General features: G+C 42.7%; 1 protein-coding gene across 10 annotated transcripts in view; it reads left to right on the top strand.

Moving 5' to 3' along the window:
* The window catches only part of LOC125466930 (rho GTPase-activating protein 32-like), a 511,751-nt gene that overhangs the window by 483,223 nt on the left and 13,607 nt on the right, over window positions 1–14,921 (top strand). For all 10 annotated transcript variants that reach the window (XM_059638930.1, XM_048562116.1, XM_048562117.1 and 7 more), the window contains 6 exons: window positions 992–1,074; window positions 2,454–2,561; window positions 3,488–3,633; window positions 13,120–13,321; window positions 13,822–13,967; window positions 14,270–14,341. In XM_059638930.1, coding sequence (XP_059494913.1) covers window positions 992–1,074; window positions 2,454–2,561; window positions 3,488–3,633; window positions 13,120–13,321; window positions 13,822–13,967; window positions 14,270–14,341 — 757 coding nt within the window. The remainder of the gene's footprint in view (window positions 1–991; window positions 1,075–2,453; window positions 2,562–3,487; window positions 3,634–13,119; window positions 13,322–13,821; window positions 13,968–14,269; window positions 14,342–14,921) is intronic.

The raw sequence follows: 14,921 nt of genomic DNA, 5'->3' as shown, positions 1-14,921 counted from the left end.
CTTATCAGTTGCCTTGTGTCAATTTAAGTACTGTGTCGTCCAGGAAGTTAATGCCTTCCTTGTGTGTTATGGCTTTAGGTTTAATGGATAGTTGGTAATTATTGGGATTTTGATAGAAATCTTCTAATTCTGTTTCTGTGCGAGTGCAAACACTGCATATCTAAGCACATGTACCAACACTATTGTTACTATGTGACTGCATCACATGATTAATGAGTTGAAGAGAATGAAAAAGGAGTCCCTGAAAATTAAAGAGTAGTTTTCCTGTAAACCTTCAATCGTCCGACCTGTAACCCCTGGAAAGACGAGTACAGATGTATCAGAGCAACATGACCTGTAAGATCTCCTCCAAGATGCACACCACCTTGCTTGCAACCATATCATCATTCCTTCATTGTTGCTAGCACAAAATCCTAGAAATACTTTCCTAAAAACACTGTTGGTAGATCTGCACCACATAGACTGCAGCATTTCATGAAGTTGGCTCACTTCCACCCTCAATGGCACTTGACAATGTTTAATAACTTAATAATCATAGAATCCCTATAGTGTGGAAACAGGCTCTTCGGCCCAACAAGTCCACACCAACGCTCAGAACGACCCACCCAGACCCATCCACCAATAACCCACCTAAACAATACATCCTAGAACACTACGGGCAATTTAGTATGACCAATCCACCTAGCTTGCACATCTTTGGACTGTGGGAGGAAACCAGAGCATCCGGAGGAAACCCATGCAGACACAGGGAGAATGTGCAAACTCCACACACACAGTCACACTTGGGTGGAATCGAACCCAGATCTCTGGTGCTGAGAGGCAGCTTTGCTCGCCACTGTGCTGCCTTTTTTTTTCACTTTTTCAGAATATCCCCACATTTCATGTAAAACACTGTTTAGTAACATGGGGTGACTGTCATCAGTTTGGAGGCTGGATGGTGTGTTCAGTGGTTCAGTGAAAGGAATCTGACTGGCCGCTTTGTGTTCTGCAGGATTCTGTATCAGTAGCTTCAGATGAGGATCGCCTGATTAAAGTTCACGATGTCATCCAGCAACTCCCTCCTCCTCATTACAGGTATGCATATTCAGACCGCTTAACCCTTGTAACACTGGGGAGCAATTCCAAATACCTATTCTTTCATTTATAATCAGAGAAGGGTTACAATACAAAAATAAGTCCACCCTGTCCATACTGGTTTTCTGCAAGAGTAGATTAGCTTGTCCTATTTGCCTCCTTTTTCTCTGTAGCTTTGTAATTTCTTTTTTCAGATAATTTTATTTTGTTTTGAAAATTGAAATTGAATCTACCTCCACCACACTCAGGCAGTGCATTCCTGATTCTACCCACTGCATGAAGTTTTTCATTATGTTGCTTTTGATTCTTTTGCCAATCACCTTAAATCTGTGTCCTCTGTTTCCCGACTCTGTGGGTAGTGGGAAGTTTTTTTTTCATTTCTACTCTTTTGAGACTCCACATGACTTTAAGACCCATTATTGGAACAAATCCAGTATGAGTAGGCTATTCAGCCCTTGAACATGTCCACCGTTCACTGAGGGTTATGGCTGATCTGTGGCCTCACTTCGTATACCTGTCTATCAAATCTGTTAACAATCCCTGAACCTGAATGCCCTATTAACAGATTTCTCAATCTGTCACCTTCAGTGATTTGTTCATAAGTATCCTGGGATCTGTCTGCTTCTGCACCCTCCTTGTATTGTATTTTGGGAGGAACAGTGTAGAAAAGCATAATATTGCAATTCTTTGTAGTGAATTTCATTTGCCACTTAAGTTTATCTTTGTCCTTGCCACGCAGTTTACAATACCTCCATGTTTTATATCATTCAAAATGAGCTTTGCTCCGATAAATTTTGCGCTGAAAACATGTAGCAGGCTGAAAATCAAATGGACAATGTATCTATGTTCCAATTAACAGTTATAATAGTCAATCTAATTTCTGATGCAGAAATACAATTGCAGAACGGAAAGGAAGACTATTAGAACTCGCACGTGGGTAGGTTTGAATGGTTGGTCATATCTGACCTCAGTAACCCCACCCTAGTTACATGAGAATCACTGTCACAACAATACCCATCAGCATTTTTTGAGTCTGCTGCACTTAGGGCACTGTCTCTTAATCACAACTGTTGGCACAGGCATTGTAAAGCACTCTCCTGGTGACTGTTTCAGGTTATTACATGCTGTTATTCCTGCTCCTTCACTTAAGGCAACCATATCACTTACTCAAAATTGCATTAATTTACCCATATCGAGACAGAATTGCGTTAATATCACCAAAATATCACGTTCTATAACTGCTTTCTTCTTTACCAGTTGGCTGTCTTGACATCACTAAGGTGAAGCATAACCGCCAGATGCGTGAAGTTCCTTCTAATGTCTCTTGTTGATATTTTACTGAGTCTTGGCTAACTCATGATTTTTTTTTTGTTGTCCAGGACCCTGGAGTTTCTGATGAGACACTTAGCTCGATTAGCGACCTTCAGTTACATCACCAACATGCATACTAAGAACCTAGCTATTGTTTGGGCTCCGAATCTTCTGAGGTGAGAAGATTTGTACTATTAACTACGAGATAAGATTTGTGATGTTAGGTATATGCAGAAATAGTCAACTGCAAGCAGATATTGTACACAGCAGCACTGACAATTGGCACTTGAGTTAGGCAGTGACAAATGGCTGGAGAAATGCATCAGAACAGCCTACAGAGATCTGAATGGTTTGGATATGTACAGTTGAAAAGAGTGCAGGTGAGAACATGTTGAGAGTGTTCAAAACACAATTTGTTCTCCATATTAAAGGAGAGATTAAAAATGTGCTAGAAGGTTCATTAACTGATACTAGATTGGGAGGTGTTTATCTTACAAGGGTTGGTTGGACAGGCTAGGCATGTATCCACAGAAATTTAGAAGGATGAGGGGTAATCTTATTGAAACTCTTGACAGGCTGAGTGCTGAAATTATGATTTCCCTTGCAAGTAAGACCTGAACTATGGAAATCAGTTGTAAAACTATAGGAGTCTTCCATTTTCAGACAGATGAGGAGTATTTTTTTTCCTCTTTCTGACGGTCATCAGCCTTTGGGACTCTCTTCCCCAAAGGGCAGTGGAGGCAGGATCACTGAATATTTACAAGGCGGAAGGATGTGGATTTCTTTACTAACAAGGGAGTCAGAGGTTGCCAAGGTTAGGCAGGAATGTGGGGTTGAGGCCACAACCAGATCAGCCATGATCCTTGAATAAGAGCACAGACTCAAGACACTAAATGATGTACTCTGATTCCTAACTTTGAATGTTTGTAAGTGTTTATATATGAAGTACTGTGAGTAAGGCTTTACTTTGGAGCACATCTCTTACTAATAGAAAGTTGTGATTTTCTGAGGAGGTGTCTCCACTCACCCCCTGTTCAGAGCATTTCTGTTAAAGGAGGAAGGTGAATGTTTCCCACTTTCATTTTGGCTTCTCTGTTCCCAGGTCCCGACAGATTGAATCAGCCTGTTTCAGTGGTACTGCTGCCTTTATGGAGGTTCGGATTCAGTCTGTCGTGGTGGAATTTATCCTGAATCACGTGGACATGCTGTTCAGCTCCAAAATCAGCTCAGTAATGCGAGAGGGAACAGGTAGGTTCCCAGTTCATTTTCCATCTTGTGGTTCTGGAGTCATCACATGCTGAGTTTTCTTAGAATGTAGAACAGTACAGGCCCTTCGGCCCATGATGTTGTGCAGAACTTTTGCCCTAAACCAAAGGCCTATCTAACCTCCACTGCTACCTTATACTATCATCCATATGCCTATATAATTGCCGCTTAAATACCCCGAATGAGGCTAACTCCACTACCCTCTCCGGTAATGCATTCCACACCCCAACCACTTTGAGTAAAGAGCCTACCTCCGACGTCTCCCCTATATCTGCCTCCACTCACTTTAAAACTATGCCCCTGCGTAATAGTTACCTCCACCTTATGAAAAAGTCTCTGGCTTCCCAGTCTATCTATACCTCTGATCATTTTGTACACCTCTGTCAAGTCACCTCTCATCCTTCATCATTCTAAAGAGAAAAGCCCTAACTCTCTCAACCTTTCCTCGTGAGACCTGCCATCCATTCCAGGCAACATCCTGGTAAATCTCCTGTGCACCTTTTCCAACGCTTCCACATCTTTCCTGTAATGAAGCAACCAGAACTGGACACAATACTCCAGATGTGGCCGAACCAGGCTGTTGTATAGCAAGAGCATAACTTCACGGCTCTGGAACTCAATCCCTCTATTAATGAAATCTAACTCACCATACGCCTTCTTAACAACTCTTCCCACCTGGGTGGTAGCTTTCAGGGAACTGTGGACATGAACCCCAAGATCCCTCTGCTTCTCCACACTGCCAAAAATCTTTCTGTTAACCCTGTATTCTGTTGTCACGTTGGTCCTTCCATAATGAATCATAGCACACTTTTCAGGGTTAAACTCCATTTGCTACTTCTCAGCCCAGCTCTGCATCCTGTCAACGTCCCTTTCTAACGTGGAACAGCCCTCTGCAATACCAAAACTCGACACACCTTTGTATTGTCTGCAAACTTACTAATCCACCCTTCCAATCCTAAATTCAAATCATTTACAAAACTCACAAATCAAAGAGGACCCAGAACAGATCCTTGTGGTACAACACTCATAACTGAGCACCATGTTGAATATTTTCCATCCACTACCACCCTTTGCCTTCTAAGGGTTAGCCAATTCTGAATGCAATCTGCCACATTCCCCCCTATCCCATGTCTTCTTAACCTTATGCATGAGCCTATCATGGGGAACCTTATCAACTGCCTTACTTAAACCCATGTGTACCACATCCACTACCTTCATCCATGTGTTTGGTCACCTCTTCAAAGAATTCAGTAAGGTTTGTGAGACATGATCTACCCCTGAAAAATCCATGTTGACCATCACGAATCAAACTGTGCCTATCCAAGTGATCATAAATTCTGTCTGTCATAGCCCTTTCCAATAATTTTCCCACCACTGATTTAAGACTAACTGGTGTGTAATTTCCAGGGTTATCCCTATTCCCTTTTTTGACAAGGGAATGATGTTTGCCCCTCTTCAATCTTCTAGCACTATACCTGTGGACAGTGAGGATGAAAATAGCATCACCAAAGGCCCTGTCATCTCTTCCCGTGCGTCCCATAGAATCCTCAGATAAAACCGGGGGACTTATCTAACTTAAGTTCCTCAAAATTCCTAATACATCATCCTTACTGTCATCCACCTCCTTTAGCCGACTAGCCCCTTTCAAACTGTCTTCTTCTACAACTTGAGCCCTCTCAGTTGTGAATACTGAAGAAAGGTATTCATTAAGGACCTGTCCTATCGCTTTAGGCTCCCTGCACAAATTCCCTTTACAATCCTTGATCGGCCTGTGAAGAATGTTTTCTCTGAAGTCTACTGAGATGCCTCTTAGCTAGAAGTGTTGTCGGACCTTTTATGGATAGATGGTGCTTTCTTAGAGTTTAGTATTTTCTCGTCACAGCTAGATACTTATTCCTCAGATGGTGGTTCACTATCACACTGATTTTTTAAAAAAACCCTCCTTATATGCCTTAGTTGACATATCAGTTTTCTTACAAAACAATGGCCTAAGGTTATCAATACCATCAGATCTAGGTGTGAGGTTTAAATTAATTGTCTGATTCCAGATAGTTGCCAAAACATCAAAACAAGCCTAAGGTTTCCAGTCACACAACCAGTTGATACATGTTTCAATTTCAGAACTGGCTATACGTCTTCAGCTGCATACAGACTCTCCTTTTTCTGTCTAAATTGCTAAGCTCAGAAAAGCGCTTTACTACTTAAAGGAACCACACACTCTTCTCCCTTATTACTTATTAATGGACAAATTCTAGCTTTCTGCCTTCCAATTTATGATTACTCTCCACCATTTGTAACAATAAGTCAGACTTTTTAAGAAATAGCCAGCCACCTGTGTCTCACACCAACCAGTGGAAGCATCAGAATAAGACAACTAAAGCAACATGCAGACCACTTGAAGAGTCATAAAGGCCATCTCAACAACAGCAACAAGAAGCAAGGACTACTAAACTGCCTTCCTAGTTTATTTTTTGGTCCTGTGCCTGATAACCCATTTTGCTTTGTCTGTTTTTCTGCGTATAAGAAGTGCCTTATGAAAGGATTAGAGTTTTATTTAGTAGCGTTACATGCCAACAGTTTATAACTGTTTACCTGCAGCTGGAGTCTTTTACTTGTAGTGAATAATGATTCTGGTTCAGTAGAAAAACCTGGTCAGTGTTTTCCATAACTCTGGGTCCGAAAGTTTGGTAAATTGTGGAATTTTCTATACTTTCATCATCAGCCTTCTGGAATTTCATATAAACAACATTCAGTGACTTACCTGTGTCCGCTGTCTTTGTCACCTCTTCAAAAAACTCAATGAGTTTGTCAAGTATAACCTACCCTTCATGAATTCATGTTGATTCTCCCTGATTAACCGAATTTTTTTGATATAATCAATTATGCTATCCTTGATTATAGAGTCCAACAATATCCCCACCACGGAAGTTGGGCTAACTTGTTTATAATTCCCTGGTTTCTCTCTGTCACCTTTCTTAAAGAGTAGAGTGGCATGACCATATTTCCAATCCAGAGGTACAACTTCTGAATCCAGGGAACTCTGAAAGATTATGGTTAGGGCACTGGCAATGTGCTGTCCTACCTTCTTTAATATCCATGAATGGAAATCATCAGGTCTGGGGATTTGTCACTCTGCACTTGGAGTACTGCTTACAGTTCTGGTCGCCGCATTATAGGAAGGATGTGGAAGCATTGGAAAGGGCGCAGAGCAGATTTACCAGGATGTTGCCTGTTATGGAGAGAGGGTCTTCTGAGGAAAGGCTGAGGGACTTGAGGCCTTTTTCGTTAGAGAGAAGAAGGTTAAGAGGTGACTTAATAGAGACATACAAGATGATCAGAGAATTTGATAGGGTGGACAGTGAGAGCCTTTTTCCTCGGATGGTGATGGCCAGCACAAGGGGACTTAGCTTTAAACTGATTGGTGATAGATTTAGGATAGATGTCAGAGATAGGTTCTTTACTCAGAGTAGTAAGGGCATGGAATGCCCTGCCTGCAACAGTAGTAGACTCGCCAACTTTAAGGGCATTTAAATGGTCATTGGATAAATGTATGCATGATAATGGAATAGTTGTAGGTTAGAGCTAGTTAGGGCTTCAGAACAGTTTCACAGGTCGGCACAACATCAAGGGCCAAAGGGCCTGTACTGCGCTGTAATGTTCTATGTTCAATGTTCAGTTTCATTAATTTCCCCATTACCAATGATTTACTTAAACTAATATTATTTAGACCATGTCCCTCTCTTAGTTTCTTTGGGACTTCTGGCAAGCTATCCTCCTTTTCTGATGTGAATACTGAAGCAAAATAATCATCCAGCATGTCAGGGAACAAAGAACAAAGAAAATTACAGCACAGGAACAGGCCCTTCCGCCCTCCGAGGCTGAGCCGATCCAGATCCTCTATCTAAACCTGTCACCTATTTTCCAAGGATCTGTATCCCTCTGCTCCCTACCCATTCAAGTATCTGTCTAGATACATCTTAAATGATGCTATCATGCCCGCCTCAACCACCTCCGCTGGCAATGTGTTCCAGGCACCCATCACCCTCTGCGTAAATAACTTTCCACGCATATCTCCCTTAAACTTTTCTCCTCTCATCTTGAAATCGTGACCCGTAGTAATTGAGTCCCCCACTCTAGGGGGAAAAAGCTTCTTGCTATCCACCCTGCCTGTACCTCTCATGATTTTGTAGACCTCAATCAGGTCCCCCCCCTCAACCTTTATCTTTCAAATGTAAATAATCCTAATCTACTCAACCTCTCTTCATAGCTAGCGCCCTCCATACCAGGCAACATCCTGGTGAACCTCCTCTGTACCCTCTCCAAAGCATCCACATCCTTTTGGTAATGTGGCGACCAGAACTGTATGCAGTATTCCAAATGTGGTCAAACCAAAGTCCTATACATTTGTAACATGACCTGCCAACGTTTGTCTCAGTACCCCGTCCAATGAAGGAAAGCATGCCGTATGCCTTCTTGACCACTCTATTGACCTGCATTGCCACCTTCAGGGTAAAATGGACCTGAACACCCAAATCTCTCTGTGTATCAATTTTCCCCAGGGCTTTTCCATTTACTGTATAGTTCACTCTTGAATTGGATCTTCCAAAATATATCACCTCACATTTGTCTGGATTGAACTCCATGTAACATTTCTCTGCCCAACTCTCGAATCTATCTATATTCTGCTGCATTCTCCAACAGTCCCCTTCGCTGTCAACTACTCCACTAATCTTAGTGTCAGCTGCAAACTTGCTAATCAGACCATCTATACCTACCTTCAGATTATTTATGTATATCACAAACAATAGTAGTCCCAACACGGATTCCTGTGGAATACTTCCGGTCACAGTTCTCCATTTTGAGAAACTCCCTTCCCCTACAACACTCTATCATCTGTTGCCCAGTCAGTTCTCTGTCAATCTACCTAGTACACCCTGGACCCCATGTGACTTCAGTTTCTCCATCTGCCTACCATCGGGAACCTTATCAAATGTCTTACTGAAGTCCATGTAGATGACATCTACAGCCCTTCCCTCATCTATGAACTTTATTACTTCCTCAAAGATTTTTATCAATTTGGTAAGACATTACCTTGCCTGCGCAAAACAATACTGCCTATCACTAATAAGCCCATTTTCTTCCAAATGTAAGTAGATCCTGTTCTCAGTATCTTCTCCAGCGGCTTCCCACCACTGACGTCAGGCTCACCCATCTATAATTACCTGGATTATCCTTGCTATCCTTCTTAAACAAGGGAAGAACATTAGCGATTCTCCAGTCGTCCGGGACCTCACCCATGCTCAAGGATGCTGCAAAGATATTTATCAAGGCCCCAGCTATTTCTTCTCTCACTTCCCTCACCAACCTGGGATGGATCCCATCCGGACCTGGGGACTTATCCACCCTAATGCGGTTTGGAATACTCAATACTACCCCCCCCCCCCCCCCGCCTTCCTTATGCCAACTTGACCTAGAGTAAGAAAACATCTATCCTTAACCTCAACGTGCGTCATGTCCCTCTCCTCAGTGAACACTGACGCAAAGTACTCATTAAGAATATCACTCACTTTCTCTGACTCCTCGCCTAACTTCCCTCTGTTGTCCTTGAGTGGGCCAACCCTTTCTCTGGTTACCCTCTTGCACCTTATGAATGAATAAAAGGCTTTGGGATTTTCCTTAACCCTGTTTAAGGGTTTAAATAAAGATATTTCATGACCCCTTTTAGCCCTCTGAATTCTTCATTTCAGACTGGGCATACTTTCCTGATATTCTTCCAAAGCTTCATCAGTCACCTAGACCTTATGTATACTTCCTTTTTCCTGTTTGCTGGTCTCTCAATTTCACCTGTCATCCATGGTTCCCTAATCTTGCCCTTCCTATCCCTCATTTTCACAGTAACATGTCTGTCCTGCACTCTAATCAATTTCTCTTTTAAAGCTTCCCACATATCAAATGTGGATTTACTGTCAAACAGCTGCTGCCAATTGACATTCCCCAGCTCCTGCCAAATTTTACAGTAGTTAGCCTACCCCCAGTTCGGCACTCTTCCTTTAGGACCACTGTTGTCTTTTTCTATCAGTATTCTAAAACCTACGAAATTGTGACCAATTTTCCCAAAGTAATCCCCTACCGAAACTTCAACCACCTGGCCAGGCTCATTACCCAACACCAGGTCCAATATAGCCCCTTCCCGAGTTGGACTATTAACATACTGCTTTAGAAAACCCTCGTGGAAGCTCCTTACAAATTCTGCTCGATCTAAACCCCTAACACTGAGTGGATGTTGGGAAAATTAAAATCTCCCATCACCACCATCCTGTTGCTCCTACATCTTTCCATAATCTGTCTACATATTTGTACCTCTATCTCATGCTCACTGTTGGGGGCCTGTACAGCTCCAACATTGTTACTGCACCCTTCCTATTTCTGAACTCTGCCCATATTGCCTCACTGCTTGAGCCCTCCATAGTGTCCTCCTTCAGTACAGCTGTGATACCCTCTTTGACCAGTAATGCAACTCCTCCACCCCTTTTACCTCCCCCTCTATCCCGCCTGAAGCATCTATATCTTGGAATATTTATTTGCCAGTCTTGCCCTTCCCTCAACCAAGTTTCAGTAACAACAATAACATCATACTTTTAGGTACTAATCCAAGCCCTAAGTTCATCTGCCTTACCTACTACATGTCTCACATAAAAACAAATGGACCTCAGACCACCTGCCCTTTTGCCTTCTTCATCTGCTGTCTGCCTCCTCTTCCCTTAGCCACACTGAGTTCTTTATCTGGTTCCTTACAGGCTTTAGTTACTACCTCCTTACTGTCCACTAACCTCCTTGTTTGCTTCCTGTCTCCCTGCCACTTTAGTTTAAATCCTCCCCAACAGCATTATCAGAAGTACCCCCTAGAACATTGGTTCCAGTCCTGCCCAGGTGTAGAACGTCTGATTTGTAATAGTCCCACGTCCCCCAGAACCGGTCCCAATGTCCCAAAAATCTGAACCCTTCCCTGCACCATCTCTCAAGCCACTCATTTGTCCTGCCTATTCTTTCATTTCTACTCTAACTAGCACGCAGCACTGGTAGAAGTCCTGAGATTACTACCTCTGAGGTCATACTTTTTAACTTGGCTCCTAACTCTCTAACTTGTAGGACCTCATCCTGTTTTTTTTTACCTATTTCATTGATGCCTATCTGCACCATGACAGCTGGCTGTTCACTCTCCCCCTTCAGAATGTCCTGTAGTGGATCTGAGACATCTCTGACCCATGCACCTGGGAGACAACATACCATTCGGGAGTCTCGTTTTCGACCACAGAACCACCTATCTACTCCCCTCACAATCAAATCCCCTATGATTATAGCCCTTCCACTCTTTATCCCGCCCTTCTATACAGCAGAGCCAGCCACGGTGCCATGAACCTGGCTACTCTTGCCTTCCCCTGGTGAGCCATCTCCCCCCACAGTATCCAAAACGGTATACCTGTTTTGGAGGCAGATGACCGCAGGGGACACCTGCACTGCGTTCCTGCTTTTTTTTCCTGTCTTTTGGTCAACCATTCCCTATTTCCCTCAGCAATCCTAATCTGCAGTGTGACCAATTTGCTGAACGTGCTATACATGACTTCCTCAGCATTGCGGATGCTCCAAAGTGAGTCCATCTGCAGCTCCACAACCATCATATGGTCTCACAAGAGCTGCAGCTAGACACACTTCTTGCACGTGTAGGAGTCAGGGACATCAGCCGTGTCCCTTAGCTCTCACATTGAGCAAGAGGAGCATAACACAGGTCTAGGATCTCCTGCCATTTTTACTCTTGAGCTCAACTTAGTCCTACTATAATATCAAATACTAGATAAACGAAACGAAAACAATTTGTACCAAATCACTCTACTTACCAGCACACGATAAAAAAAAGAAAAACACTTACCTTATCAACGCACGAGAGTTTTTTTAGGTCAGAGGAGGAGGGCGGGTGGGAGACACTACACCTGTAGTGTCTTGGGTTTAGCCACTGCCCAAATATATCAGTTCATTCACGCTCTAAGAGCGCAATTCGGCTGCTCCCACTCAGCTCTGCTGCCGAAATGAAGGACTTCCTTCCAGGCAGCCCCCTGGTCCCCACTCTCGTTGCTCCCGCAGCTGCTGCAAAAAGTGGAGGTCACTGATTGCACGAGGATCTCAATTTGATATCACAAGACAATGAGCTTATGTCCAATCAAGACTGTGTTGTTTTCTGTTCTGAATGAAATGATTAAATTAAACTAATGATTAAAAACCAAAGCTCCAGGAGGATTGCTGGCACCACCTGCCTGTCATCTACCTGTAGCTCATCACCAAATCAATTCATTGTGCCCTTTTCTGACATTACTACTGTTTCTGTTGCCGAACTATGGCCCTGCTATTGAGTTTTTTTGATCTAGATTCTCTGAAGCTATAACACAAGGCAGGCGTGGTACAATATTAAAGTGTGGGTATCATCTGTTTCTGCGCAGTTCTGTATGTCAGATAGCATCATCTCTTCAGAGAGATTTTGATGATTAGGTGGTGATGATTAAGCACAGAGTTTGTACGTTGTAGGTATTCTTAAACTACCTATTCAGACATATTGTGTCATATCTCTGGAGCAGGTGGGACTTAAGCCAAAGTCGTCTTGCATGAGGCTTGGATGCATCCATTGACAGGAGCCTCCATACATTATGAATATCAATTTACAATTGTTTTTGATCTGTTATTCCGACTGAATGGTCAGAGTGTGAATTTCTGGCTAAATTAGTTTTTCTGTTTAATATAGTATCAATATTAGCAACCCTTTTGTTTAATTATTCTCTCCATGAGCTGATATTGAATGTTCATGGTACCTCGATAACAAAGTGTGTAGCTGGATGAACACAGCAGGCCAAGCAGCATCTCAGGTGCACAAAAGCTGACGTTTCGGGCCTGGTCTAGTCCCGAAACATCAGCTTTTGTGCTCCTGAGATGCTGCTTGGCTCGCTGTGTTCGTCCAGCTACACACTTTGTTATCTTGGATTCTCCAGCATCTGCAGTTCCCATTATCTCTGTTCTTGGTACCTTTAGCTGCCATGTCGAATAACTTCTATGTATTAAACAATGTGAATTGGCAGTGCTCTACATTGCAGGGGCCACAACTATTCCCAATTCTGAATTAATTTCCCAGTACATAAAGAATAGCTAATGAAGATAACATTATGTATGGTCTTCCTTCTGTAGATGCCATGCATCCTTCACAGGACAAGGAGTAAAGAGCTACAGGATTGGAAATCTGTTGAGAGTTACAGGCTTAGGAATAGAATTCTCTCTGGGTGTGACAGGCACTTTTTTTCAGTCATTGCAAAATAACTCTTGTACACACCTGCCAAAGCCTATTTAGGTAGTTTGTTACAGCAAGATTATGAATGTAAAACATTTTGATGGTCTTTTACCCTTCTGTGTTTCTGTTCCCATCTGAAGGGCATGCATCTCTGTCTCGGCCTAAGTCCTTGCTGGTGTCGTCCCCTTCCACCAAACTCCTCACCCTGGAGGAGGCCCAGGCTCGAACACAGGTCCAGATCATCTCCCCTATGAATTCAGACAGCAAATACATCGAAGTGGGTGATGGGCCTGCAGCATTACAGGGCAGGTTCCACACGGTCATCGACTTCCCTGTTGACAGGTAAAACAGAGCCACTATCTTTTAATGTCTTTCTTTATGGATGTCATCTAGAAATGTGTACAAGGCTTCATTGGTCTGCTACAGTGACATCACATTATAAGTCTAATTGCACGCCTCTTCTTCTGTGCTGGGGCTATTTATGCATTTTCCTCCCTGCTCTCTCCTCCCTCTCCCCTTTTCTACCCACCCCTTCCCCTTTCTCCTCCTCTCTCCATCTCTAGGTCAGGGAATTGTGGTTGGTGTTACTTATTCTTTACATTTCGCTCTTGCATTCCATCAAATTAATGTCTTTGACCAGCCTTTTGCTCTTCTCTCCTCATACCTGTGCATATAACTTAGTTTCCAATTTAATCCAGTCCACTTCAGTGAAAGATTATGGAACGATTTTCAGTATTAAAATTCTGTATAAATGCGTGTTTTTGTGATTTGTAGTGTTCTTTTGTTTGTTTTGAATGCAGGTTGGCACTCAGTTTACTGATTCTTTTATTATCCTAATCCAGGAAGAGGACAACAAACAAACCCAAAAAATCACCTGTTGGTACATGGCGCTCTTTCTTCAACCTGGGCAAGTCTTCCTCTATAGCCAAGCGGAAGCTGCACCGTAACCCCAGTGAGCCAACCCAAATGAAGTCCCTGGTTTTGACAGGTGGGTGTTAGTGGATTGTTTGGAAAACACATGCTTTCCTGTTTCTGAATTTGCAAAGGTACTACAGCATCATGTGTAAGAGGTCATTTGTTACATGCATGAGAATGCAATGAGAACTGTCAGGTTGCTCAAGTGAAAACCACCTTATGCCTTCAGAGTTACAGACCATGAGGCATTATTAACACACTCTACTGTACAAGGGTTTAAAGTCATAAATTATGGGCTGCATGATTAATAAGTAAGACTCAGAAAAGTCTTCATTCTCTGAACAGTTGTGATTTTATTTTTTGTCGTTCTATCAGCAAGGGGTGATTCAGGAACACTTCGGTCTGCTAAAAGTGAAGAATCTCTCTCATCTCTTCACAATGTTGAAGGTTAGTACAAAGCAGTCACTTTACATTATTCATTAGTTACATATTACAGTTTGCTTGCTACATATTCAAGTATTTGTTTGCAGCTATTGTTTCTGTCTACCATTTGGGTTGATATCCAATATGCTGCTGTCATGATCAGGAAAAGTGCTAAATTCCAAAACTGCTCAGTGATGATTCATGTAATAGAACTGCCAGAGTTCCACTGTGTATCAAATGCCTGTGTTATTGGATGTTCAGGAAACGACTGTAGTCTGTATTATTGGGTTAGTAGGCAGCGAGTGTGATCCCACTGTTGTCGGGTTAGTGGGCAGGGACTGTAATCCCCCTGTTGCTGGTTAGTGAGCAGTGACTGTAATCTGTATTATTGGATTAGTGGACAGTGACCGTAATCCCCCTGTTGCTGGGTTAGTGGGCAGTGACTGTAATCCCCCTGTTGCCGGGTTAGTAGGCAGTGGTTCTAATCCCTCTGCTACTGGATGTGCGAGTATTTGCTGTAATCCATTCGATTACTGGCCATTGTTTAGCCTGCTTATTATTTTTATGACTGATTGAGCACTCAGTGTTTGTTCAGTAAACTTGT

The sequence above is a fragment of the Stegostoma tigrinum genome, chromosome 32 (assembly GCF_030684315.1).
Source record: "Stegostoma tigrinum isolate sSteTig4 chromosome 32, sSteTig4.hap1, whole genome shotgun sequence".
Taxonomy (NCBI): Eukaryota; Metazoa; Chordata; class Chondrichthyes; order Orectolobiformes; family Stegostomatidae; genus Stegostoma; species Stegostoma tigrinum.
This window is presented reverse-complemented; position numbering and strand designations above follow the sequence as displayed.